At 62.4% G+C, this 26,746-nt stretch overlaps 2 protein-coding genes across 2 annotated transcripts in view; one reads left to right on the top strand and one right to left on the bottom strand.

Moving 5' to 3' along the window:
• Window positions 1-1,627: 1,627 nt before the first annotated feature.
• LOC129398800 (translation initiation factor IF-2-like) lies at window positions 1,628-15,445 on the bottom strand. The gene is made up of 3 exons (XM_055117886.1): window positions 15,041-15,445; window positions 5,489-5,687; window positions 1,628-1,713 (listed from the first exon to the last, which is right to left on the bottom strand). The coding sequence occupies exons 1-3, from the start codon at window positions 15,443-15,445 to the stop codon at window positions 1,628-1,630; spliced, it is 690 nt and encodes a 229-aa protein (XP_054973861.1).
• Window positions 15,232-26,746, top strand: part of CAMK1D (calcium/calmodulin dependent protein kinase ID) — a 172,427-nt gene continuing 160,912 nt past the window's right edge. Inside the window, exon 1 of the mRNA XM_055147579.1 lies at window positions 15,232-15,535. Coding sequence (XP_055003554.1) covers window positions 15,444-15,535 — 92 coding nt within the window. The 5' untranslated portion in view covers window positions 15,232-15,443. The remainder of the gene's footprint in view (window positions 15,536-26,746) is intronic.

Below are 26,746 nucleotides of genomic sequence, written 5' to 3'. Positions count from 1 at the left end.
GCCTGCCCTGGACTTTAGCACACACCCTTATTTTTTTTTATTTTTTTTTGCTTTTTGGGTCACACCCGGTGATGCTCAGGGGTTACTCCTGGCTCTGCACTCAGGAATGACTCCTAGGGTGCTCGGGGGACCATATGGGATAACGGGAATCGAACCTGGGTCAGCCGTGTGCAAGGCAAATGCCCTACCACTGTGCTAATGCTCCAGCCCCCCCCCCCCATTTTTAAAATTTAAAATACTCGCCCTAAGCAAGCAATGGTCCGTATCCATGGTGGTCTGGAGTTCTCGAGTCCAGCTTACGTGCCCCCCGTTGCCCCATTTGCACCCACAAACTTGTTTTCTTTTTCCCACCAGAAAAGAGGCACCGAATTTCGAGATTCTTAGATTCAGTCGACATCTGTTTCTCAGAATGTCCGTCTGTGCGTGAGTAAGAGGCAGCAGAGGACGGTGGAGCGCGGCAGGCGGGCTCCGCGTGTGGGAGGGAAGCTCGGACCCGGGTCCCTGTGCACCCAGTGCTCGGGGCCGTGGGAGAGCACGCGGTGGCAGGGGCAGGGGGACAGCGGGGAGACGCGGGCAGACCCAGGGCACGGGCGAGTCGGGGGTGGGGAGGCGGCTTTGGAGTCGTTCCGTCGGGGGGGGGGGGGGCAAGGGGCTTTAGTGAATGATGGGGAAAGGGCCCGGCTGGGAACGGCCTCGAGTTCTGTTCTCAGCATCAGATGCGGAGATGCGGGAGACAAACTCCAGATGGACGAGTGGAGTGTCAGGATGAGACTATTTTTAAAAAACCCCGAGAAAATGTAAGTGATCTCAGGGCAGAAAAGGAGATGGTGAAAAAAAACAACTAATGATTCTTATTTATTTATTTAGCTAGTGCTATTTATTTGTGGGGTTTTTTTGGTCACACCGGCGAGGTTCAGGGGTTCCTCCTGGCTCTGCACTCAGAAATTACCCCTGGCAGTGCTCCAGGGACCACAAGGGACGCCAAGGATCAAAGCCAGGTTGCCTGAGTGCAAGGCAAACACCTTCCCCTGCACTATTACTCCAGCCCCTGAATAATTTTTAAGGGAAAAAATAAATAGATTGAATTGTATAAAATACAATTTTTAAATCAAAACAGCGAGCAGAATCCAAACAGCAGTAACAAACAGCAATCAAACATATGAAGAACTTAAGGAACGCTTTATTACTCAACATTTTTGTACCAACAGAAGAAATGATCAAAATACACACGGTTGAAAAATACATGTAAAAAAAAATTCAAGTGCATGATAAATAAAAATGACTATTTAGAGGCAATTCTGTGATTCAGTTTTCAAATTAACAAAGATTAAACTATGAATACTTAACACTAGGGAACAGCTGCAGAAAAACAAGCCCTTTCATGCACTGCAGATAAATGTGTAAATTGGTAAGATCCTTTTAAAAAATAATTTGTCAATATATATCTAGAGTCCTAAAAATATGTATACTCTCTGCTCTAATAATTTCATCTCTAGAAGTGCTCTGAGAGGGGCAGAATAATATTTATACGCCGGCTTGTGCATTGCAGCATTATTTGTCATAATGAAAAATTCCAGGCCCCGTAGATGCTCTGTCGAGGGCCATCCTTCACGGTGTGATGGCATGTCTAGGGAACGGAGTAGTGTCTCGGAGAGACGCGCGTGATGGATGTGTCGTGGACGCGGATTCCCTCGTCCCGTCTGGAGAGGGATGCTGTAAAGAAAGACGCCGCAGTGAGCCGTAACGGTCTCTGGCTCCCAGACCGCCCGGAGCTGCTGCCGTGCTGAGGGCGGAGCGGGAGATGCGGAGAGGCAGCCCGCACTCTCGGGGTCAGGCTGAGTCCCGAGCCCGGCGTCCCGCACACGGCCCACCTCCTGCTGCCCGGAGCAGCCTCCCCGCCTCCCTGTGCCCATCCGGAACTGCCGGCGGCCCGTGGCTGGGGGGGAGCCCAGACCTGGCTCGTCTCCTCTCCGGTACTGGTACCGAGGCGCCATCTGAGCTGTCCCCGGTGCGGGCCCCCCTCCCAGGGACTGGCTTCTGCCGGCCCGGCCCTCGAGTGCCTTTTGGCGAGGGCGAGTTGGCAACAGGGCCCCTCGTGCGGACACGCCGCGCTTCCCATGGAAGGCCGTTCCTTTGGCCCGACTCCCGCCCACCCGACCCTCCCCGCAAGGGTCAGGTGATCCTGCCGAGGGCCTGCTCGCCCCCGTACTGGTTCCGGAATCCACTCTAGGTGCGTGCTTGGCCCCAGCCGGAGAGTGACGGCGCAAACAGGCCTTAGGGGCTTGTTTTGGGGTCGCACCCGGAGGTGTTAGGGCTTGAACCCAGGTTGAACACATGCAAGTCGGTGCTCACCCTGCTGTAAACACACTTTTTTAAAGATCATTTATTATTTTGGGTCACACTGGCGATGTCCAGTGGTTACTCCTGGCTCTGTGCTCCGGAGTCTCTCCTGCCCGCCGTGCCAGTGCTCTGCCCGCCAACCGCTCTTTGTGCCGCCCTTGTAAGTGAGAGCAGGTGTGCGCCACCCGGCGCTGAGGCTGGAAGGTCAGGGTAGAGGCTCCCTCCCTGGCACTGCAAACGAGAAAGCCAGGACAGGCCCAGCCCCGGGCTTCTCCCCGGCCGAGGGCGCCCCGGGCTGCCTGACCCCGGGGGAGTCGGGAATGACGGAGGAGGAGGGGGAGGCCCCAGCCCGCTCTCGTGGTCACAGCCAGTAGCCGGGGGGCATCTCGGCTCTGCTGCGGCCAGCAGCCGGCCACTCTGCACGCGTGTCCAGTGCTCACGGGCAGGGCCCTGACGGGGGTGTGGCCGGCGGCTCGGGTGTCTGAGCACTGCCGGGGAGGAGCCGAGGGTCCTGCAGCTGGGGACTCGGGGTCCCCCCTCAGAGTTCTTACCCGTCTTAAACTTTGTTTGGGGCACCTGGGGGCTCAGATCAAAGGCACGCCACCCCCCTGCATGCGAGCACTGTGCCGGCCTGGGCACCGTCTCCCGGGCCCGCTCTCCTTCCGGGCAGGGCAGTGCCGTCTCTCTCGCCCCGTCACCTCCCGCTGCTGCCTGGCCGCAGGCTCTGTCATTCCTTGCCCTGCTTCCCGCGGGGTTGGTGGTGCACGCCCAGCAGTGCTCAGGGGCTGCTCCCAGCTCTGTGCTCAGGGGACCGTGGGGTGTCAGGCTGCTGCACGGACAGTGTGCCCTCCAGCTGGTCTGCGCCTCAGTGACCCTCCTCTTCATCTGTGGGTTTCCACCAGCCCCTTTGAAGCATTTGTGACAGTTTCTAGTTGCCAATCAAACACAAACTGTGGTAGGGCCGGAGTGATAGCACAGCAGGGAGGGCGTTTGCCTGGCACGCGGCTGACCCGGGTTCGATTCCTCCACCTCTCTCGGAGAGCCCGGCAAGCTGCCGAGAGTATCCCGCCCACACGGCAGAGCCTGGCAAGCTCCCCGTGGAGTATTGGATATGCCAAAAACAGTAACAAGCCTCACAATGGAGACGTTACTGGTGCCCGCTCAAGCAAATTGATGAGCAACGGGATGCGGATCCTGAGCTGCCTGGAGTGGGCCAGCAGGACGTGTCCACCGTCAGAGGCTGCCCAGGCCCCTCCTGCCCTGGGCCCAGCTCCCAGTGTGGGCGGTGGCTCGCAGAGGGCTCTGAGCACCCGTGGACAGAGCTTACTTCTCTCAGCTGCTTTTTTTTTTTTTGGTGGAGATGACCCCTCCCCCACGCAGGGTTCAGGGGGTCCGGGCAGTCTGGACAAACTCAACCAGTTGGGCTGGGCAGGTCACTGTTTGGGGCTGGTCGCGAAGTGCTGGGGACCCTCAGGACCACCTCCCGGGGTGCTGGGTAGACGAACAAAGAACGCCAGGGATTGAGCTCCGCCGGAAAGTGCTCCTGGCCCCAGCGACCTCCGGGGCCCAGTTTGCTTTTCGCAGACTGACCAGCGGTGTGGGGTGAGGGCTCCAGGGCGGTCACTTCCGCCACCCGCTCGCTGCTTCGCAGCCGTTTCTCGAAACCTCACTGCTGTCTGGACACTTGGCACCTGCGGGAAGGTGCTCAGGGCTCCCCTGGCAGTGCTCCAGGTGCCGGGGTCCAACCCGGGGCTCCTTCTCGCAGGCGCGAGCTCTGTGGTGGTGCTTCCCGGCGACCAGCACCTCCTGCCCCCGACCCAGCTCGGCGCAGCAGCACCTGCTCAGGCTTCCGTTCCCTGGAGGATCAGAGAGGCTCCGAAACCTGCCGGAGGCCACACAGCTGGAGAGGGGCAGAGCGCCTCGAATGGGCCTCTCCTGCCGGGAGGTGCCTGTGGCCCCCTGGGGGCCGTCAGGGGCCCTGAGTCATGGGGGCCACTAGGGTCTGTGTTTCTTGGGAGGTAGCTGTGTTTGCCCCGGGGCTGTGGTAAAGGACTCGGGGGTGCGGGGGCTGACACTGCCCCGGCTCTGGGGGCTCTGTGAAGAGGCTGGCGTGGGGCTCGTCCACGTCTGCACTGCCCCAGCCCCAGTGTCCTCATTGTGGTCAGAGCACGGCATGGGCCAGACCAGATGAAAACTTTGTATTTATTTTTGCAGCACCGGGTGTGGCCCGGGGCCTCCCCCGTATTCCTGGGCCCACCCCGGCCCCACGCCGGGCTTCCTGCGGGCAGAGGTGCTCAGGGCCTGTGCCAGGGCCTCTGCTGCCAGCCGGGCACAGGGCTGGACCCGGGCGGCTCCACGGGGCCTTCAGAGTCCCGGCCGCCAGCCCCACCCCACACACACAGCCCCCCTGCCCCGCGCTCCTGCCCCGGGTGAGGGAGAGGAGCTTTGGTACATGAGCTCATTCCGATCAGAATGTGTCCAGACGCCCAAATATTTGATTTGAGCTCGGTTGCTAAGAGGCCTCCCACTGGGACCCAGCTGCCTGGGGCAGGAGGGCGGCATTGGCAGCGGCAGATTTCTGCCAATTTATTTTCAAACCAGAAAACCTGGAACTTCAGCCTCCTCCAGGGGCGCGGGAATAGCTGAGTCAGCCGCGGAGCAGCGGGGGGCCGGGATCTGGGAGCTGTGGGGGGAGCAGAGGGGACCCCCGGCCCGCGGCTGGGAGCTGTCGGGGGAGCAGAGAGGGGCCCTGGGCCCTCGGCTGGGATCTGTAGGGGGACCTGAGGGGACTCCAGCCACATAGGAGCACGGCCCGGGCCCTGCAGTGGGGGCAGCCGGAGCCCTGGGGAGGGGGTCCTTCTCTTCCGATACAGAGCCGGGGTGCTGAGTGGGCACCGAGAGGGGCGCCCAGGCCTGTCAGAGTCGCAGCTGAGCACCAAGGCTTGACGCCCCCCTTGGGAAAGAGGTAGGGGTGGGGGGGCACGGAGGGGCACCTACGTGAGAGGCACAGACTGCGGAGTATGACGGGCTGAGACCCCGCCCCGCCCCCGCCAGGCACAGCAGGACCCGGCACCTGCTACTCAGGGCTGTCTAGACATGGAGCCGGGCCTGGGCTCGGGGTTCAAACCTGGCTTCTGCCTCTGCTTACCCACACTGGCTTTGCGTGGGAGGCCTGGGGTCACGGCGGAGAGGGGAGAGAGATGCCGGGGTCCAGGTCTAGCCTTCACTTGCACCCAAGTTCCCCATTCCAGGAGCGGCTTGTGCAGAGGCCCTGTGGCCCGTGGCTCCTGCATCTGGCTGGAAGGCCTTGACTCGAGGCCTCCCTGTCCGTGCCTGTCCGAAATACTCTGAAAACAGAAGGAGGAAAAAGCCGTGAGGAGGACGGAGAAGAGGGGGTGTGGGAGGGGGAGGGAGGCTGCCGTTGGCTGGAGGAAAGGTCAGCAGGAAGAGGAGGCAGCCGGGGTTTCGGGTGGAAACTGAGGGCCAGGCACTGCCAGTCTGGGTCCCCCGATCCCTCGCTCTGGCTGCCACAAGCTCCAAGCAGGTGGCCACACGGGAGGAGTTGAAGGGGTTTCAGGAACCGGGGGGGCCAGCCGGCGTGAGGAACGGAGCAGGCTGGAGGCTCGCTGGGGAAATGCACTCGGGCGCGCAGGGAAGGGCCTTGGCCGACCCGCGGTGTGGCCGGTGGGTGTGCGGAGGGAAGCTGTGTGGAACCCCCCTCGCACGGGTGGCCGCGGCGGGAAGCCAGGGGTCCCAGAGGCGCGTCATGGTGTCGGTGGGGAGATGGTCCCAGGTTCACACTACTGAGGGATGCTGGCCACCGGCGCCGGGATGTGGGGATGGAAGATGCCACCGTGCGAGGACAGGGGGGGAAGGCCACCATGGGAGGACACGGGAGGAAGGCCACCGTGCGAGGACGCGGGAGGAAGGCCACCGTGCGAGGACGCGGGAGGAAGGCCACCGTGCGAGGACAGGGGAGGAAGGCCACCGTGGGAGGACACGGGAGGAAGGCCACCGTGCGAGGACAGGGGAGGAAGGCCACCGTGGGAGGACAGGGGAGGAAGGCCACCGTGGGAGGACGCGGGAGGAAGGCCACCGTGCGAGGACGCGGGAGGAAGGCCACCGTGGGAGGACGCGGGAGGAAGGCCACCGTGGGAGGACAGGGGAGGAAGGCCACCGTGCGGAGGTGAAACGAGGCGGGCGGAAGGCTGAACTGCTGATCCTGACTAGCCCGCGGGTGGCCGGCCAAAACCCGTCTCTCAGTTTTTCAGGAGTGATGGATGACAGAGCCTGGGGTAAAAATAAGCCATTTCCAGTGTTGTTTCTGGCGGGTCCAGCAGGCGGCTGCCTTGTTGGCCGCGGGGCTGGGAGGGGCCCCAGAGCCGAGTCTGAGACCCAGAGGCCCCTCCAGGGACGAGGGGTTTGTGTGTGTGTGTGTGTGGGGGGGGGGTGCTCTGTCAGCCAAAGTCCCCCCTGCCTTCTTGCCTTCTCAAGCTCTTTTTTTTGTGGGTGGGGGAGGGTCACACCTGGCGATGCTCAGGGCTGACTCCTGGCTCTGCACTCAGGAATCACTCCTAGCAGTGCTCGGGGGACCATATGGGTGCTGGGGGTCAAACCCCTCACTGTGTGCAAGGCAAACGCCCTCCTCACTGTACTATTGCCCTGGCCCAATCCAGATCTTTCCTTAGGACCGTTAGTGTCCAGGGTGGGGTGGTGAAACATCCTTCCTGAAACCGTTGGTTGAGGTCAGTGGTCACCGTGCACGCACCTTTGATTGCACACGAAGATAACACCCCGGTTTCAGGTTTCAGATAGGCTGAGGGTTGTGAGTCCAAACCTGGCGGTGCCCAGGGCTTGCTCCTGGCTCTGTGCTCAGGCGGGACTTAAGGGACCATATGCAGTATCGGGGATCAAACCCGGTCAGCCTCCAGCAAGGCAAGTGCCCTCCCCACTGTACTGTCTCTCTGGCCAAGGGCAGTAATTGTTTTGGGGGAGGTGGTTGGGCCACACCCGGTGATCATGACTACTCCCAGCTCTGTGCTCAGGGGTCACTCCTGATGGTGCTTAGGGGACTCTGTGGTCTTGGGGACTGAACCCAGAGCTCCCACAACTTCCTGCCCACCCCCCTCCATCTTTTAAAAAAGTTTAAAAGCTACAAGTCAGGCAGGGGATGTGGCTCAGTGGTAAAGAGCAATGTCTTGTGGGTCTGACACCTGCTACTACCATAGGGAGAGAGAAAGGAAGGGAGGGAGGGAGGGGAGGAGGGAGGGAGGGAGGGAGGGAGGGAGGGAGGGAGGAAGGAAGGAAGGAAGGAAGGAAGGAAGGAAGGAAGGAAGGAAGGAAGGAAGGAAGGAAGGAAGGAAGGAAGATCTCTAAGTCATTTACTTTTGTGAAACTGTCGGGTTCCATATACAGGACCTTTCTTTGAATCTAAAAGCTCCCTGAGTTCCTGTGATAGTCAGGCTCAGTTTGATCTGATACCCACAGTGCCCAGGGTGCCAGGGGAGGACGTGGCACCACCCCTGCTGATAGGCAAGTTTCTGTCAGCCGGAAACCAGAACATTCCAGAACAGCTGGACACTAGTGACATTACCGGATTATTCACACCTCTCGTCAGCTGCAGACTCCGTGGGAGTCCTGTGGGCGGGGGCTCGGGTGGGACATGTGTTTTTCCTTATAAACCGTTCACTTTACAGTGCGGACAGAGATGCAGAGGCAGATGTGGCCGCGACCAAGAACAAGGCCGCCTCCTATTAATACCTGGCGCTTCTCTGCCGTCTTCCTTCCACCGCGTCCAGCGCGCCCCGCAGACGTTATCTCATCCGTCCCAGATGTTACCCTCGTTTGAAAGGCAGGACTGGAAATTGCCTGGAATCGCCGCTACCGCCCAGATGAGAGCTGGGCATCTGACAGGGCAGCCCCCCTGGCTGTGCCCCGTCTTCACGAGCCGCTGAAGCCGGCCACGTGCCCCTTCCCCGAGCTGGGCTGGGCACCCTGCCCGCGCGCTCTGCTGGGTTCTTCTCTTGCTTTTCCCCTTTCAGAGCACAAGGGCAGAAGCTTGGGCAGCCCACAGCTCTCGCCAGCCCCGCTGATGCCCTCGTGCCACCCGGCGGCTGGCGAGGCCCCGCCCGCTTGCCACCGACACGGGTTTGGAGGGAGATCAGATTCGGTGAGACTGTCTCCCGCAGCGGCATGTGAGCGTGGGCGCCAAGGCTCCCCTTGGCACGTCCTCAGGACTTGTTCCCTCATGTCGAATTTCCTTAGAGATTAGACGTTGAAATCCAGGGCTGGAGAGATAGCACAGTGGGGAGGGCGTTTGCCTGGCACTCGGCTGACCTCGGTTTGATCCCTGGGATCTCATATGGTCCCCCGAGCACCACCAGGAGTATTTGCTGAGTGCAGAGCCAGGAGTAATGGAGTGTGGGCAAGAAAAGAAAGGAAGGAGGGAGGGAGGGATGAGGGAGGGAGGGAGGGAGGGAGGGAGGGAGGGAGGAGGGAGGGAGGGGAGGGAGGGAGGGAGGAAGGAAGGAAGGAAGGAAGGAAGGAAGGAAGGAAGGAAGGAAGGAAGGAAGGAAGGAAGGAAGGAAGGAAGGAAGGAAGGAAGGAATCGAGACCCGTGGCAGCTGAGGTCAGGAAGAAGGCAGCGAAAGTGCAGTTTTCTCCGGCGCTGATGTGAATCCCCCTGTAGGCCCGGGAGTGCCGGGGGCCACACACCGTCTGTGGGTCTCCTGAGGCCATAGGGGCGCGGCCACAGGGTGGGGAGCTGCTCTGTTCACCCTGGACTGCCAGGGCCGTGGGAGCTTGGACACACACTTTACGTGGGGCTCCCAGGGAGGACCTTGGTCTAGCGTCCCTCCCCGCTCCGCTGAGCGACACTCCTCGACTCGCACCCGTTCGTTTTTCCAGCTTCCCTCGGGTCTGTGTTTCTTTTACACCGAGCTTATTCCCGGGCCATATGTTTTTACTTCTTCCATTGCTTCCACGATATCCTTTTCTCTGTGCGCCCGTGGGCGTAGCAACAACCCGCCTCTGTGCAGGAAGGTCTCTCCGTGTGGCGGGGCAACCCCGGCGCCTGAGTGCTCGGGCACCTGGACATGCTCTGTGGCCAGAGAACTGAGGCTGAGGCCCCGCTCCGCAGTGACTCCCTCGGGCCCCTCTGCAGCGTGGAGCTCGGTCACGTGGCCGGGGCACGGCGTGGGCGAGTGCTCTACCGCTGAGCCACATCCCCAGACACGTTAGTTTTCGCTATTTGTGTACACGCGGTTTTCGTCCTGTACACTCTGGGCGTCTCTGTGGTGGAATATGTGCTTCATTCGCTTTTCTGTGCAAAGGGCAAGTTCAGCTGGGCTGCAGCGGAGACGGGGCCAGGGGCCGGGGTACGTGATCTGCAGGTGGGACCCCTGAGCTTGCTCCCAGCACGTGGTGCGCCAGGACCTCTGGGAGCAATCCCCGCCGCCTTGCTGGGGAAAGCCCCACACGCTGTTGGCTGTGGTCCCCAAAGCACGGACCGCCAAGGACAAGCACAACAAGCACCTCGCAGAGAATCTAAAGCACTTAGAAACCGAGGGACCCGGCCAAGGTCAGACACCCATTTTTCTCAACGTGCTGGAAGTAGGAATTCGAGGGTGGCTCTTTTTTTAAGACTGATGTCTAAGCTTCGAAATTAGTAACTGGTACTTCAAGATGTCTGTGGTTCGGAAAGCGACCGTGGAAGAAAGATCATCTCCCAGTCAACTCAGGGTCCCATCTTTCAGTTCATTGCTCATCATCGCAGGTGAAGATTCTGGAAAGATTTTTTTGGGAGGTCTTGGGCAATGTCCCACCTTTGGGGCTCAGGCGCTCAGGCTGGCTCTGCTGACGCAAGGAGCATCCTCATAAACACGGCGGCCGGGAGCTCCCTCAAAGGATTTGGATACACGGCAAAGTTCAATAGTCGATAGCCACAACCTGCTGGCATCTCTGGGCAACCAGTCCCATCGGTTTGTTTTTTGGGCCACACCTGGCAGTGCTCAGGGCTTACTCTTGCTCTTGCTCTCCGTTTGGGGATCACTCCAGGTGGTGCTCAGGGGAGCCTCCGTGATGCTGGGGACTGACCCAGGTTCGCTGCATGCGAGGTGAGTGCCCGACCCGCTGTACTATCACTCGGCCCCAGTTTGTTTCTAGTCCTGGTTCCCCGCTGAAGACCCAGCGCCATGCTGCACTGTTTGCTTTTCTGAGTGCCCCCATGCACTTCCGTACGTGAAGAACAGACTCTCGATGCTAATGTGAACCGACACGCCCATAGTTCCACCATCAGCTGTGGAAGGAGAGTCCCGATAAGGGTAAATGTCAGAAAAGGGCCTTGGCGGGTTTCAGGCCTGGGTTGTTGGGGGAGTGGCCAGGCACCGGACACCAAGGAGCGTTTCAAGGGCTGTGCTCGATGTGGGGAGGGGAGTCCCAGAAAGCAAACCCAGAAACACCAGGTCGTGTGAACGCTTAGCAGTTGTTGGGTTCCCATTTCAGTTCTGAGCATCGGCCCCACCTCCAGCCACTGCCTTTTATTGGAAAGATGATGCCAGCCGGGGAGATGGTGCCACAGTGGAGGCCGAGTGCCAGCACAGGCCAAGGCTGCAGCCCCAGGAGCAGACACTAAGGGGCCTTCGCACGAGGTGGCCTTGGACCACGTCTGCCTGCTTACCCTGCTACCGCGGCTTCTCGGGACCCGCCGGCCCAGGTCTGAGTGCGACGGGCTGATGGGCTGGGGCGGGCGTTCGTCCTGCCACACCACCGGCTCCCGCTGCTCCAAGGCATGTCCTCCTCCGCTCTAAGAGGGAATACAGCTATTTCCTACCAGTAAGTACGGTAAAGAACTAGGACAGGGCCTGCTCAGTGACACCAGTTTCCTGGATGTCGACAATGAGAAAATGGCTACCTGGCGGTTTCTCCCCTTGGGGACGTGATCAACACTTTTGATCTCTGGCTGGGCTACAGAAGTTTGTAACCAGCTGACACATTTCTTCACCCACCCACAACCTCCAAAACACATGATTTTTTTTTTTTTCTGAGAAATCCAGAAGGTTCTTTTTTGGAGATAAGTACTTCCACTGGGATCCATATTGATCATTCATGAATTTTCTGTTTCAGTTTCTGGTCCAGATTTCACAGTGCCCAGGGTCACTCCTGGTGGGGCTTGGGGGATCTTATGTGGCCCCAGAGACTGAGCCAGGATCAGCTGCAAGAGAAGGAAATACCTTCCTGCATGCCCTGTACCAGGAAATCAGTATTACTGTAAGTTGATATACTTTATGGTATAAGACACATCCCTTCAATATGTAGTCTTCATTTGAGGAAAGTTTTCTTGAATAATATCTTAGAATATTTTTGTCTTATTATTTTATGCCCCATTATCCATAAGGAAAAACATTTATGCCTCTACTAAACGTCATTCATCTTTCATATCATTTTCTAGCTACCTTTTGTTCATTTCCATTTGACTTCTCCCACTATTCTCTTCCCTCTTTTGTTTCACTTCTGGACTGAGTTCTTTCTGCTAGTCCAGTTTGCCTCCTTGGTTTATCTCTTTAAGCACTCAAGGCTGAAGAGAGGTAAGTGAGAGAATTTCAAATCTAATCTATGCATTGCTTAAGATATTGTTTGTTTCTCCCACACCATCTGCCTGGTGCTGAGTCTGGGCCAAGGGAACCTGATGAAGGATCAGCAGGTGGGTTGGTTGGAGGAATGTTTGATGACTGTTAAAAGAATTAACTCTTTCCTGATGCTATTTTCCCTTTTTGAGGTGGGGGGGTCACACCCAGCATTGCTCAGGGGTTACTACTGGCTCTGCACTCAGGAATTATTCCTGGTGGTGCTCAGGGGGTTGTATGGGATGTCGGGGATCGAACCCGGGTCGGCCACGTGCAAGGCAAATGCCCACCCTGCTGTGCAATTACGCCGGCTCCCCTGATGGGTTTTAAAAGTACCTCTTCTTGGGACTGGAGCGATAGCACAGTGGGTAGGGCGTTTGCCTTGCACGCAGTCGACCCGGGTTCGATTCCCAGCATCCCATATGGTTGCCTGAGTGCATGAGCCAGGAGTAATCCCTGTGCATCGCTAGGTGTGACCCAAAAAGAAAAAAAAATGTACCTCTTCTTTGGGCCCTGTAAAGAAAATCTTTGGGCTTTCAGGAAATGTCAAGACTTGGCATCTAAACTTGAGTAGCCCAGAATGCCTGGCGGGGCTGTCAGGAAGTCCAGGGAGCAGCAGCTTCTGACCGAGTGCTCAAAAATGGGCGTGGGTGGACCGGCCATCACCCGGGGAATGAGTCAGTTTTGGGGGAAGTCAGGAGTCAGTTTTGGGGGAAGTCAGGAGTCAGTTTTTGGGGAAATGTCCAACAAGGTCTTTCAAGTGGACAGAGTCGAGGTGGGCCACTTCCAGCTGGAAGCTTAGGGAGCCGAGTGCTGTGCCCCATCGGCGGTTTCCAGAGTGGGCACCTCTGTGATTTCAGGGTGAGGGTCTTCTATTCTGCACGGCGTCCAGCCCGGGAGAGCAAGCTTCCTCCCGCTGCACAGAGCGTGTCTTTGGCATTCCTACCTCCTCCTGTGGGCCACGGGGCCCATTTCTTCTCAATTCCTCATGAAATGTTTTGCGTCTTTTCACCAGGCCAGGCCCAGCCGGGGCGAGTTGATAAAGCAGGGTGACGCGGAACGCACACCACTGCAAGCGGCGGGGAAGGGAGCCAGCTCCTCAGCACTCCCGCCCAGCCCGCCAGAGTCGATGTTTTAATTTTGTTGCGTTTCTTTTGAGAACAGGGGCCGCAAGCAGATGACTGCGGGGCACCCGCGCCCTGTCCTCGGGGACCTCCAGGCCTTCCTCCCTGTCCTTTCACCCCTTCCAGCTCTTACAAAACCACCGCGAGCACTTCTTCAATTTGGGGGCAGAAGCTGAGAGGGAGAACGGGTGTGCTGAGTGGTAGCGGAACTTAAGTTCAAGGACGAAGAATTGAGGAAGCACTGGGCAGAGGGGGAGGAGCAGGATAAGGGACGGGGAGGAGGAGAGAGAAGCAGAAGGGAGGAGGTGCTGGGAGAGTGGGCCCTAGCTTCCTGTCCCCTGACCTTCCAGAGTGCTTCCGACATATTTCTGTTGTCCGGTTTTTGTTTTTTTTTTTTGCTTTTTGGGTCACACCCGGCGATGCTCAGGGGTTACTCCTGGCTCATGCACTCAGGAATTACCCCTGACAGTGCTCAGGGGACCATATGGGATGCTGGGAATTGAACCCAGGTCGGTTGCGTGCAAGGCAAACGCCCTACCCAGTGTATATTGCTCCAGCCCCATGTTGTCTGATATTTAAAGATTGAGGCCGTTGTCAGCAGTGTGGAGGCCTGAAGGTTTAGTTCCTGCCCTGTCGGGCAGGGCTTGGGGGCCAGGAAGGGGGGGCGCAGGCTAGGGCTGTGCTCTGCTACTTTAGCGGGTGGTGGGTGGTGGTGAGGGGCTCACATGTGCAAATATATCCCGGTGGTGCTCAGGGCTTACTCCTGGCTCTGTGCTCAGGGATCTCACCTGGCAGACTTGGGGGATCAGATGGGTTGTTGGGGGGTTGAATCAGGGTTGCTTGGGTGCAAGGCAGATCTGTCCTACCTGCTCTGGCCTCAGGGTATAGAATGGGGTGCTGTTTGCTCTGCACGTGGGCAACAGCTATACTACAGGATGGGGCGCTGTTTTTGCACCCTGTGAGGGGGGCTCTGAGCCATCAGTCTTGAGGGTGGGTTTCTAAGAGCCGAGTAGAATCCTCTCCTCCACTCAGCCCGGAGCGCGGGTGTACAGCGTCTCGGGGACAGTCGGGGGCTGCGGGGGGCACCAGGTTCCCCTGACTCCTGGGGACAGGAAGGAGGTGAGGACTCGGCTTAGGGTCCAGGTGCTGCGTGTTGGAACAGCCCCCCAAACGGGACATGTCACCAAGCAGAAGACAGACTCCTTACCCAGCTCAGCTGGGAGGCCTAAGCGAGTGGGCAACTTTCCGAGCCTGCAGGCGCGCTGCCCTCTGATGGGTGGGCGCGGGCAGGGCGGCCACGAGGCCAGAGGGGAACTCCCGCGTGTCTCTCACGGGCTCTGGTAAGGGGCGCTGCCAGGTATGCGTGCCGCCTGGGTACCCTACCAGGCCGGCGGGCAGGGGTGAGGAGGGTGCGGGCACCTGTCAGAGGCCGCCGGAGCCTGTGCCAAGCGCCGTCCCGGCCCAAGCAAGCGCCCCGGCGGGGTCAGGTCCCGAGGGGCAGCGGACGGCAGCGGCTTGGCACGTCCGCGCGTCCCGGTGCCCGAGGCCGCCAGGCCGCCTCCCCCCGCGGCCGGAGACGACGCGCGCCAGGGCCGATTTTGGTGCAATGCGAACCGGGCCCGCCGCCGCCGAGCCGCGCCGGGAGCGGCCGCCCCGCGCCAGCCGCCGGCCGCCCGGCTCGAGTCGACGCCCACCTGCGCCCGCATCCCCGCCGCCTCCGGTCGCCATGACAACGGCCCCCGCCCGGCGCGCCGGGATGCTCGGGCCGCAGGCCGGGCCGCGGGGAAGGCGCCCCCGCCCGCACCCCGCATCCGGGCGCCTGGCTCCGGCGCCCCCTCTCGCCGCCGGGGAGGAAAACCCTCGGCCGGCTTCACCCGAAGGGGCCGCGCTGGGGGGAACCTCGGGGCGCGCCTGCGCGCACGCGCCCCGCACCCGCACCTGCCCGCGCCGCACCTGCCTCGGCCGCGGCTCGGGGCGCGCGCGCGCGTGGCGGCGGCCGGGAGCGTGGCCCGGTGGCCCCGCGCGGTGGCCCCGCGGCCCGGGCGGCAGGACATCCCCGAGGGCGGCGGCGCGCGGGCGGGGGAGGGCGGGGAGCCCGCGGGCGGAGGGGGAGGAGGGGGAGGAGGGGGAGGGGGGAGGACGCGGGCGGGCGGCGGAGCGCGGCGAGGGAGGCCCACAAAGTAGCAGAAAGTGAGGCTGGCGGCGGCGGCAGGAAGTCTGTGCCCGAGCCGAGCCCACGGCGGAGCCGGGCAGGGCGGGCGGCGAGAGCGAAAGAGGAAACTGCGGGCGAGGCAGCGCCCCCCGCGCCCCGCGCCCCGCGCCCGTGCGCCCCCGGCCCCGCGCGCCCCCCGCTGCCATGGCCCGGGAGAACGGCGAGAGCAGCGCGTCCTGGAAGAAGCAAGCCGAGGACATCAAGAAGATCTTCGAGTTCAAGGAGACCCTGGGAACGTAAGTGCCCCCCGCCACACACACACCCGGGCTGGACGGGGTGGAGGTGGCCGCGGGGGCCGGGGGCGGCCAGCCCGGCCGCGGCTGCCTCCCTGGGCGCGGGCACGGGGGCACTCGGGGCTGCCCACGCGCGCTGGGGGGCGCCTCCCGGCTGCCTCGTCGCTCCCACGCGGGCCGCGCGGGGCGGGGGGCTCCGGTGACCGGCCGGCTGCGTGGACTCCCCGCGTGGGCTGGCCAGAGCCGCGGTCACGGGGGCAGCGCCTGCCCCTCCGAGCTGACACCCGCGCGCCGGCAACCGGGCCAGCTCGCAGTGGGGAGGGACACGTGGGCCGGGGCGCGGGCCTCACCTGGGCGGGGGTCCCCTTCCCCCCAGCCGCGCGCCGCCGCCGCGCGCGCTGGCCCCGCGCCCCGGGCTCGCCCCGCCAAGGTCGGAGGCTGCGAGGGAGCCGGCGGCAGGCGGGTCCCCAGCCTGAAGTTCGAGTCGCGTCCCTCGCTGTGACCTGCATGCGGCGGGCATCGGCGTCTGCCGCTGCGCCTGGCAGCACCCGGCCGTCCGCGGGGGTTTCTGGAGGTGTTGATTAGGCTGGGAAGAGGAGGTGTTTCCTCGGGTAAACGTGTGCGCACCTTCCCCTCCCGCCCGCCTGGTGTTCCCTCCTCGCGCTGCTCCTCACCCCCAGATCCGGACGGCTCCAGGGTCGCTGGCGTCCTGCACTGCGGCCTGGCCACCAGTCACTTTTCCTCCCTCCCTCCCAAACCTGCAGCGCCCCTCCCCCACCACGGGCACCCCCGGCCACACTTCCTTTCCGCCTGGCATGGAACCCAGGCCTGCCCGGGACCAGTCTTGGGGCCAGGGTGCGTGCGAGCCCCTCCCGTTTTCTCCAGAGAAGTTTCATCAGAAGAGGGACTCGGGGTTGCCTCTTGGTGTGGCCAGTGACGGGGTGAGTTCGGGTCCAAACTTTTGAAAATGACTGCCGGGGGGCGGGGGAGCGGTTTCTGTGTGTGAGAGCTGCATTGAGGCTGCTTCTAGGGGTGCGAGGAGGGGGGCTGCAGAGAGAGAGGCCCCCGCTGTGGAGGGCATGTGCCGGCCACGTCCTCACCGGGGCCCGGACAGGCTGGCCCGTTGATGGTTTGCCGCCAGAGTTCTCTGCCTCTGCACCAGCACCCCCTGCCGTGGCAGGCCCTTGTGTGTCACCTCCGAGGGTGGGCTTCACCAGCTGCTGCCTGCAAGGCGAACGGGTTCTCTCTTGCAGCATTGTGAACGTGGGTGGGGGTCTCTGCTCGGGACTCCCTGGGGTCTTGGAGGGCCGGCAGGGACTTAGGAGGAGGACCTAGAGGGGCTGGAGCGATAGCACAGCGGGTAAGGTGTTTGCCTTGCACGCGGCTAGCCCGGGTTCCATTCCCAGCATCCCACATGGTCCTCCGAGCACCGCCAGGAGTAATTCCTGAGTGCAGAGCCAGGAGTAACCCCTGTGCATGACCCAAAAAGCAAAAAAATAAAAAAGAAGGAGGGCCTAGAAATATTCAAGGGGTCCCAGAATTTTTACTGGACACACGGGCTGTGGCCATCGGTGGCCTTATCAAGTCCCCAGCCTGGGGTAAGGCCTTCGTGCCCTTTGAGGCACCGCACCCCCACGCTTGCCTTCCGAGGGCCGTATGCACTCACACACACGCCCTTCCCCCCAAGCGGCAGCTGGAGAAGCTGAGGCACGGGCGTTGGAGTGACCTGCCAGCCGCCAGCCGGTTATGAAATGCGGAGCTGGTGGCGGGCTGGAGGGGGGACAGCTCCCCGCCATCCATATGGGGCTGAACCGCTCGGTGGCTTATATAACAGCCGACGTTGAATCATAATTTGACTTCACTTTAGTATCTCGAAAGAAAGCTCATTTTAATATCAATGTGGAGAAAACGTGATTTGGGGGTAGCCCGTGAGCTTGACGGGTGCCGTGTTCCAGCCTGCGGGCGGGGGGGGGGGGCAGGACGGGTGTCGTCAGCATTACCCTGTCCCCTGGGACCCTCTAACCCTGGCCCAAGTGCAGGCGGCATCTCCCCCCAGGCCAACAGGGAGGTCACAGCCGGCCTGGCCCGGCGCTGTCTGTGGTGCCGTCCGGTGTGGGCTTGGCGCGAGACTGTGGCGGCAGATCAGTGCTCAGGCCACCCGCAGCCCGTGGCTCTGGCAGGACAGCCCCGAGTAGCGCCAGGCGGGGCCCGCAGGGTTCAGACCAGACGTGGTCACGGCCAGTGGCCAGCGCCAGGTTCTCCTGCGTGCTCCGTGGGCCCCGCGGGGCAGGACAGGACGGGCCTGTTTATCCAGCCTGTGTGGCCGAGGTCCTGGGGGCTGGGCGGAGGGGAGGGGGGCAGGGAAGCAGGGCCGAGAGATGGCAGTCCGGGGGTAAGGCGCTCCCCTTCGGGCACTGCCCGTGTCCCCAGCACAGCTGGCGTGGACCCCGGCGTTCCGGGAGCGGGGTTCAGGACGGGGCGTTCCCCCAGCAGGGGCTTCCAGGGCCCAGCCAGGAGGCCTTCAGGGCCTTAGTCGGCCCGGCCCCTCCCTGCGCCCCCTAGGAGTGAGGTCTGGGGGTCTCTGGGGCTGCTGGCCTGGCCCCTCTGCCCGGCGCTCTGCAGCCTCTCGTGGGGCAAGAGAGTGAGAAGCGCTTTGCAGAGGCCCAGGCGAAGGGAGCCTTGGGGTGGTGCCCCGGGACTCGGGGAGGCGACCGTCCTGGGCACACGGGAGACAGCGCCAAGACGGACACGGGAGGCCCCGAAGGCTGCCGGACTGGTCAAGTCCTCTGTGGGAGGGGCCCGCTGGCCCCAGGAGTGCTCACCCCGGCCGCACCCCGGCTCCCGAGTCTCCCCGGCCCCGTGCCCCGGTGCTGCTCGTGAGCCCTGGGTGAGAGGCTCTGCGTGAGCGGGTCCCGGGGGTGACCCCTAAGCAAACAAGCCGCACCAGAGGAAAGGGCAAAGGGCAGCCGGGGTACAGGACCCGCCTCCCGGACTGCAGGAGCCGGGTGTCGAAGGCAGGCGTCCTGGCGCTGGCCGCGCCTCTGCGGGCGTTCCTTCCCGCCACCTGCCGGTGCTGCGTCCTCATCTCTCCCGCCCAGCACCAGGTGTGGGCCGGCCGCTCTCCTGGCCCCGTGATGGCCCCGCACCGCGCCTGCCTGTGGGGGGACGCTGTGTGTGCTCACAGACAAGCCCGCCCGCCTGTCAGAGCCCAGAGCCCTGTCCTGGGGCCCCACTGGGAGAGTCACACGTGCCCGGCCCCGGCCCGCAGCCCCCACCTGCTGCACACAGGGACCAGGCGTGTCTGAGCGCCTGGGAAGAAGGCCCGGCTGCTCTTTCCCGAGGCGCCTGTGAGTGTGTTGGCTGTGCCCGTGAGTGCGTGCATCTGTGTGTGCATGCTGGGTGTGTCCATGGAGAGTGAGTGTGTGTGTGTGTGAGTGCGTGAGTGTGTCTGTGTGTCTATGAATGTGTGAGTGCATGAGTGTGTAAATGCATGTGTGTGAGTGTGTCTGAGTGTGTGAGTGCGTGTGTGTGTGTGTGTGTGTGAGTATGTGAGTGCATGAGTGTGTGAGTGCGTGGATGCGTGTGTGCATGCGCCTCTATGGGTGTGTGCGTGTGGACGGGAAGGCGCACTACCCTGGGTGGCCTTTGCATGTGCCCGGCCAACTCAGTTGAATATTTTTCTGGCCTTACTCAGAATTGTGGCATCCATGAGAAGCACCCAAGGGAATACTGTTGAGAGGAAAACGGGGTGCTCGTCCCCCAGTATCTGCCCAATGGCACCTCTGTGCAGCATTGGTGGGCAGCTGGCCCTCCTCTGTCCTCTCTCCGATAACCTTGCTTGGAGGTGTGCAGTGTCCATTGAGCCTCTCCTGCCCTGGACACCCCAGATGCCCTCGGGAAAGGCTGCTCAGCTCAGGAAGGACCCGGGGGGCACACAGCACAGGATGGAGCTGGGCCCTGCGTGTACCAGCCTCCGACCCACGGGCTGGGCCCTGCGTGTACCAGCCTCTCCGGCCCGTGGGCTGGGCCCTGTGTGTATCAGCCTCTCCGGCCCGCGTGCTGGGCCTTGTGTGTACCATCCTCTCCGGCCCGTGGGCTGGACCCTGCGTGTACCAGCTTCTCTGGCCCGTGGGCTGGGCCCTGCGTGTACCAGCCTCTCCGGCCTGCGTGCTGGGCCTTGTGTGTACCAGCCTCTCTGACCCGCGGGCTGGGCCCTGTGTGTACCATCCTCTCCGGCCCGCGGGCTGGGCCCTGTGTGTACCATCCTCTCCGGCCCGCGTGCTGGCCCTACGTGTACCAGCTTCTCTGGCCCGCGGGCTGGGCCCTGCATGTACCATCCTCTCCGGCCCGCGTGCTGGCCCTACGTGTACCAGCTTCTCTGGCCCGTGGGCTGGGCCCTCCGAGGGGCCCGAGGCTGCTTCAGACCGGCTGACACTGCAGACCCCACAGGCTGCCTCGTTCTCAGCCGCTGCACCCTTGTGCTGTGGTTTGGGGCGGTTTTGTGCCATGCAGTGCCTCTGTCGGCAGCGGTGCTGAGAGCTGAGGGTGGCACCCGGTGGGGTTCGGGAAGGAATAGTCCAGGTGTGGCGTGGACAGTGCCCGAACTCGCTTCCTTCTGGCGCCTGCAGGTTTGGCGTCGGCAGCAGGTCTGTGTGCCAGCGTGGAGGGGACTTGGGGCTGGAAGGCCCCTCGGAGGCCCCCGGCTGGGGGTGGGAGAGTTCCCGACGCCGAGTGGACGGAGCTGGTGTCGGCCGCTGTCCGGAGGGCGTGTCCCAGCCCGCCACGACCTGTCAGGAACTGCTCTTGTCTGGGGGTGTGCCCGGTGGTGCTTCCGGGGGTCGAGGGAGCGGGCCTGGGGTCTCCGGCCCTCTGCCTCTCTCCCGGCCTGCCTGGGATTCGGGGGCCTTTGGGGGACTGTGGGTCACGTGGTGACCAGCACCCCAAGGTGCCATTTCTAGCGAAGCCCTTTTCTCTTTGTGGTTTGGGGGCCACCTTAGGGGTCTTGTGGCCCTGCACTCAGGGCTCACTCCTGGGGGTGCCTGGGGGCCTCATGTGGGGCAAGGCCAGTGCCTCCCCGCTGGACTCTCTCCAGACCCCCTCAGCTCCGCCCCTTCCCCCGGGCCCTCTGTGCTGGGGGAACCAGAGAAGCCCCCCAAGACTTGCAGGGGTGACGGCCACCAGGGAGGCCCGTGTCTCGCCGTGGCCTGTTCTGGTCAGGCTGACCCCCGGCAGCTTTTTCCAGGCACTGCGTGGCCCGTGGCTGAAAGCACCACCAGACCCAAGTGCCCGAACCAGGTCACGGGGCGCCATGCGGGACGGAGACGCGGAGGCACCCAGCAGTGCCCGCACCCCCCGGGGGTGGCGGCCAGAGGGGAGGGTCGCTCTGCTGGGCCCTGGGGGCACTGCGGACCCAGGGAGGCGGGCAGAAGTGCTTCAGGGTCTCTGGGACAAGCACCCCAGGCCGGGACCTAGCCGGCGGGACCCTGGAGGGGAGGAGGAGGTGGGGGGCCCGTGTCCACCCCGCCCGCCCCCTCCCCCGCCCAGCAGCGTGCGGTGTGTCAGCCCCTGGGGAGAGCCTCCAGCTCGCTGGGCGGGAGGAGCCCTCCCGTTCCAAGCACAGGGGCCTGAGCAGCCGTGCCGCGCCCGTGACCGTCTAGTGACCTCCAGGCTGGGCTTCCGGGAGAGCCAGAAGTGGACGAGGTGGACGGCGCTGGCTGTGAGGTGCCCAGAGGGGATCTGTGGACCGAGTCCGGAGGGACGGAGATGCAGGGCTGCGGCCCCCACAGGCCCCCGGGTAGCTGGGCGGGCTCGGGATACTCGTGTGTGTGTGTGTGTGTGTGTGTGTGTGTGTGTGTTGGGGGGTGGATGTGTGTGTGTGTATAGGGGGTGTGTGTGGGGGTGGATGTGTGTGTGTGTGTGTGTTGGGGGGGTGGATGTGTGTGTGTGTGTTGGGGCGGTGGATGTGTGTGTGTGTGTGTGTGTTTGGTGTGTGTGTGTGTGTGCACGCATCTCTGTGGGCGGGGCCGTAGGCTTTGCACATGGGAAGCTGCAGGTTGATCCCCAGTATTTTTTAAATTTTCTTTCCTTTTCTTATTTATTTATTTATTATTAATTTTTTTTTTTTTTTTTTTTTTGGGTCACACCTGGGTTACCAGGGGTTACTCCTGGCTCTGCACTCAGGAATCACCCCTGGCGGCGCTCAGGGGACCATATGGGATGCTGGGATTTGAACCTGGGTCGGTCGCGTGCAAGGCAAACACCCTACCCGCTGTGCTATCACTCCAGCCCCTATTATTAATTTTTTTAATTTTATAAAGTAGTTCACAATAGTTGGTTACATTAAATATTCAAACGCCAACCCCACCACCACGACACCTTCCCACCACCACATTTCGGGTGTTTCCATCCTGAACCCCCAATCCCTGCCCCAAAGCAGAACCGAAATAATATACTATTTCCCTCTAGGGCTGGTTGCCTCCTACCTTGAACCCATCAAACGTGGTGCTGTTCTCTAGGCGTATGGGCAGGTGTGACCTATGACGTGTCACGGCTGCGAGGTCCAGGGAAAGGTTCAGAGCGTGCGGAGAGGCCGTGAGCAGGGCAGTGCGGTTGGGTTCTGGAGGTTTTCAGCTGCCGGGCCGGGTCCCTTGGGGGGGGAGGGTGGTGTCGCGCCCGTCACCCTCTGGGGCGCCCTGAGTGAAACAGCCTGGCACGGGGCCTGGGGGCATGGTCACGGGGAGTGTTGTGTCGCTCCCTTCCGGGAGAGGAGGGCGTGCGATCTGGGTGGTGGCTCATGGCCAGGGGAGGGGCTTAGGGACGAGACTGCGGAGTTGCTGGAGATGGGGGAGGGGAGCTATGGTGGGGCGGGGTTTGGGGGATATGGAGGGAGGATCTCTGTTCCGGGTCCCGTCGAACCCAGAGTCCTCAGTCACAAGGTCCTGCACCCGAATACCTGGGGGCTCCCTCGTTCGTGGCTGAGGCTCGGCCCGAGCGTGTGGGGAGCGGCCGTGCGCAGGCGGCGCTGGGATCCCCAGTGTTGTGTGACCCTCCGAGCCCTGAGTCCCGGCAGGGGTGGCCCCACCCTCCTAAAATCGTATGTAAGATACGTGTAAGCCGTGGTGACCAGCGGGAGCGGCCAGCTCCCGGCATTCTCCTGGCAGGACACACACAAGTCCCGTCTTCCATCCCCAGGAACCCTGGCCCGGTTAGACCGTTAGACCCGCGCCCAGCATCGGGCATCAGGCCCGCCCCGCCGCAGACCCTTGTCCTGTCTCCGGGGCCAGGGCAGCAGGAGCCCGGGGCAGGACTTGCTGTGTGGCGTCGGGGCGGCCCTGCCTTGCTCCACGTCTTCGAGGTTTCCGGCCTTGTAGTGGGTGAAGGAGCTTCTGCTTCGAGGACACGTTTGTTCTGCTGTGTGCCCCTCGCCCGAGTCCGCCCCTTCCCCGGTGAAGCCGGGTGTGTCTGGTGTGGTGACAGTGTGGTGACCGGCCGTGTGAACCGGGTGCAGCTCCGCTCTGGAGCCCTTCCCGTCTGGATCCAGGAGTGTGACGCCCCGGGGTTCCGGGCTGGTCTCGAGGGGCCGCCACGGGGGTCTCCGTAGCGGTGTTTGCTGCTTTGCCCTGGGCAGACGCCTTTGTGCTCGTGGCTGTGGCTGGGCCTCAGCCCTGACAGGGTCAGCCCTCGTCTCCTCCCGGAGAAAACGGTGTCCAGAGCGTTCCGCGACGCGGTGACAAGGTCGCAGAGAGGGTCTCCTCAGTCTCGGGGCGGGAGGAGAGCGACGAGGAGACTCTCCCCCTCCCGTGGGCCGTCCATCTGGCGTGGGCTCCGCTGCGGTTCCCACGGTGTGAATCCTCCCGGCCGGCAGCTTCCATCCGGGCTCCCGTGGTTGCACGGCCGCTGGCGAAGGCCTCGTGCGTGGCAGGAGCCCCTGGACACCGGGAGTCAGAGCGAGAGCTGAACCCCGGGCCCGCCCTCACGGCCTCGGAGCAGGGGTGTGTCCACTCTCCACCTTCAGCCCCCGTCTGACAGCCCCGAGAGGCGCCTGCTGACCCTGGGAGCCCTGAGTGAGGCGAGGCAGGCCAGGGAGGCCCTGTAAAAATGGAGCTAAGCAGCAGGTCCCCGTCACCCCAGTGTCCCCCGAGTGCGTGCCACGCGCCGCAACCCCCCTGTGGTCTGCCAGCCTCTGCAGGGCGGGGCCCCGAGCCCACCCACACCACACTGGCCCCGAGGGCCACACTGCTTCCTGTCCTGTGTAGGGCAGGGCCCAGGGCGTCGGAGAGTGGGGGGGGGGTTGGGGGGGAAGGCCCAGGGGCGTCGGAGAGTGGGCAGAGGCCCAGGGGCATCGGAGAGCAGGCAGAGGCGACCGGGCAGGATCGAGTGTCTAGGGAGGGGTGAGGACGGGTTCCGGCTGCCCAGGCCTGGCAGGCCTCTTCCTGGGTGGGGAGAGACTAAGGCAAGGGGGCGTTGGGACAGGACCTGGGTGGGTGCTCAGCCCGGCCTGGGACCCTTCCTGGGCTCCAGCTCTGGGTGGGAGAAAGACACCCCTGAGTCGTGCTCGGTGGGAGGGTGGGAGAGAGGGGACCCGCCAGCCGAGAAGAGGGGCAGCTCCAGACCCCAAAGTCACCATCCAGTTAATGGTCAACATTTCAGAATTCAGAACATTTCACTCTGCACCACTGAGGCACCAGGAGGTGCGCACACGGCGGAGGGGTGTGGGGCAGAGGCAGCCGGTCTCGATCATACATGTACACACAAGCACACATGGCCCTGCCTGGGACAGGTCAGCGAGCCCTTCTGCAGGGCTCAACGGCTCCAGGCTGAGAGACAACAATCTTACACTCTTTCCTCTAGAGAAACTTTTTTGGATAATTTTTAGTGGATTATTCATAACAAGCCACACAAAGTAACTTCTTTAGGACCCGCTTTGGGGGCAGGCTTGGATAGTGGTGAGAAACTTTGAAATAATGGTGGTGGGAAGGTGTAATGGTGGTGGAATTGGTGTTGGAATGTCGACTGTGATGAACTATTGTGAACAACTTTAGAGAGAGAGAGAGAGAGAGAGAGAGAGAGAGAGGGAGAGAGCGAGGGAGAGACAGAGTGGGAGAGAGACAGCGAGAGAGAGCAAGAGAGAGGGAGAGGGAGTGGGAGGGGGAGGGGAGGGGGAGGGGAGGGGAAGGACGTGTGTGGCCTTGTCGGGGTGGCTGCCCCGTCTCCGCAGAGAGACGGGCTCCTCTGGGTGTCCCTGTGGCGTCCATGCCCAGCTGTGGTCCGGGCCACAGTCGCAGGCTCAGCACAGCCACAGGTGCCAACGGGGCTGGTGCTGGGAGCGTCCTAGCGAGTCCCCTCCCCGGTGCTGCTGGCCCCAGTCCCCGCTGGCCGAGGGTCGATGGCGCCTGTTCTGTTCTCTCTGAAACCAAAGTCCTCAGCAATGCGGTGATCCCCGAGGCAGCCTCAGAGCCGCTGGCTGAAACGTCTCCACCGCCGACTGGCAAGCTCTCCGGAACGTTCCCCAGAGTTCCTCCCTCTGATCTGCCTCTCTGAAGCAGCCCCCCCACCCCCCAGCTCCCCACGTGTAGGTTACTCACCCTGGGGATTAGCCGGGCAGATTTTTTAAAGATGATCGTTTGAATTTATTTCTCGTGGAGGCAGCGTGGGTTTACCGCAGTGTAAATATTGACATTTCAGGGGCCCAGTGCGGCCGCGGCGCCTCCACTGCCCGCGTCCATGCCACCCCCACCCGCCCAGGGCCCCCGGGACCTCTGGGGCCCTGTCCCCGTGGGCCCAGGTGAAGGGCCGGTTCAGTGGGCGGGAGCTCGGCCAGTGTTGGCCGGCCTTTGCCTGTGTCTTCCTGGAGTCCAGCGGCCACCCCGGGGACAGTGCTCAGGGCATGCGCCGCTCTCAGGCTCTGGGGAGAGGGCGTGTCAGGGCGTGTCGGGCACGTGGCCCAGACTCTGTGGCCCGCTGTTTGGACAGTCATACTCTGCGGGGCTGAGGGGACTGGCCCCGAGCATGTGCCCGGCCCGCCGAGCTGTCTCTGGCTTCTCTTTGTGACCCGTTGGAAATATGTTTCCCTAATGTGTGAGGTACACAACAGCCTTGACCCGATGCTGCCATCACAATTCAGTCTAAGAAGCTGTTCAAACTGTATGTCAGGGGCCAGGGGTGTGGTTCAGTGGTTAGAGCACATGCTTCGCATGTATGAGGTTCTGGGTTTGACCCCTGGCACCAAATTTATATTTTTAAAAAAGCAGCAGGTGGACAGAGCAGCATTACAGTGGGCAGGGCCTGGCGCGCTTCTGACCGGGTTTGACCCCTGGCACTGCATACCGCCCTCTAAGTGTGGCCCCAAACAGACAAACATAAAGCTGTAGTTGGCATCACAGTAGCCCAGGTCGGGCCACTTGGCATCCCTTTTTGAGCTTCTGTTTTCTCCAGGAGCACTGTAGGACGTTCAGGGCACTTGGAGTTTGGCTCACAGGCTGTCCCGGAGCCCAGAGCGACGTCAGGGGACCGAGACCCCGTCCCCCCGGGACCAGCTCCCCGCCTGGCAGCCTTGAAGCCACCGGGGGCCCAGGCACCTCCGCTGATGGGCTCTTCCTGCCGGCTTGGACTTCTCAGTCACTTTTGGAGCCAGGACTCGTGCCCTCTCATTTCGCCCTGGGTTCTTGGAGCAGGGTGGCTGGTCTGGTCACGGTTAATCATGAAGCTCCCCTCCCCGCCTTGGCCCAGTGTCAGAGGCTTTTTGCTGATGAAGGGCTTCTGGGGTAGCGGCTAAACAGGTTCTTAAACGTGGTGTGTACCCTGGGCCCAGGAGCAGCCCTGTGCCCAGAGCAAGCCCGCGTCTGCGCTCGCTGAGAGAACTCGGGGAGCCTCGGGGACGTGACGCTGGGGCCGGGGTGGACTGAGAGCGGGGTCTGTGCGCGTCCCCGCGCTGGCAGTGGTTCGTGGGTGCGTGGCCTCCCAGCCGGTCGCAGCCCTCCCGTCCCCCCAGCCCTGTGCCTGGGGATTGTGCCAGTCCATGGGGCACCGTCTGGCAGGAGGAACCTGTGCCGTGCTGGGGGTCACATCCCGCTGCTGTCCATCAGCACTCGGTGAATGTTAGTAAAATCCAGCTCACTGGGGCCAGCTCTGGCCGCTCTGCTTCATAGCTGAGTATGATGACCTTTGACACGCAGCTCGTATTTGTCGAAGAAGTTGAGAAGTCCTACATGGAGC

The sequence above is a fragment of the Sorex araneus genome, chromosome 9 (assembly GCF_027595985.1).
Source record: "Sorex araneus isolate mSorAra2 chromosome 9, mSorAra2.pri, whole genome shotgun sequence".
Classification (NCBI taxonomy): domain Eukaryota; kingdom Metazoa; phylum Chordata; class Mammalia; order Eulipotyphla; family Soricidae; genus Sorex; species Sorex araneus.
This window is presented reverse-complemented; position numbering and strand designations above follow the sequence as displayed.

What these genes read in the sequence shown, in the direction of transcription:
- LOC129398800 (XM_055117886.1), bottom strand. Translation starts at nt 15,445, where the DNA reads ATGGCAGCGGGGGGCGCGCGGGGCCGGGGGCGCACGGGCGCGGGGCGC. An exon ending in CCGAGCCGCGGCCGAGGCAG is followed by an intron (nt 5,688 to 15,040) that starts GTGCGGCGCGGG and finishes TTCTGTTTTCAG; the next exon opens with AGTATTTCGGACAGGCACGG. An exon ending in CCCACGCAAAGCCAGTGTGG is followed by an intron (nt 1,714 to 5,488) that starts GTAAGCAGAGGC and finishes CTTTCTTTACAG; the next exon opens with CATCCCTCTCCAGACGGGAC.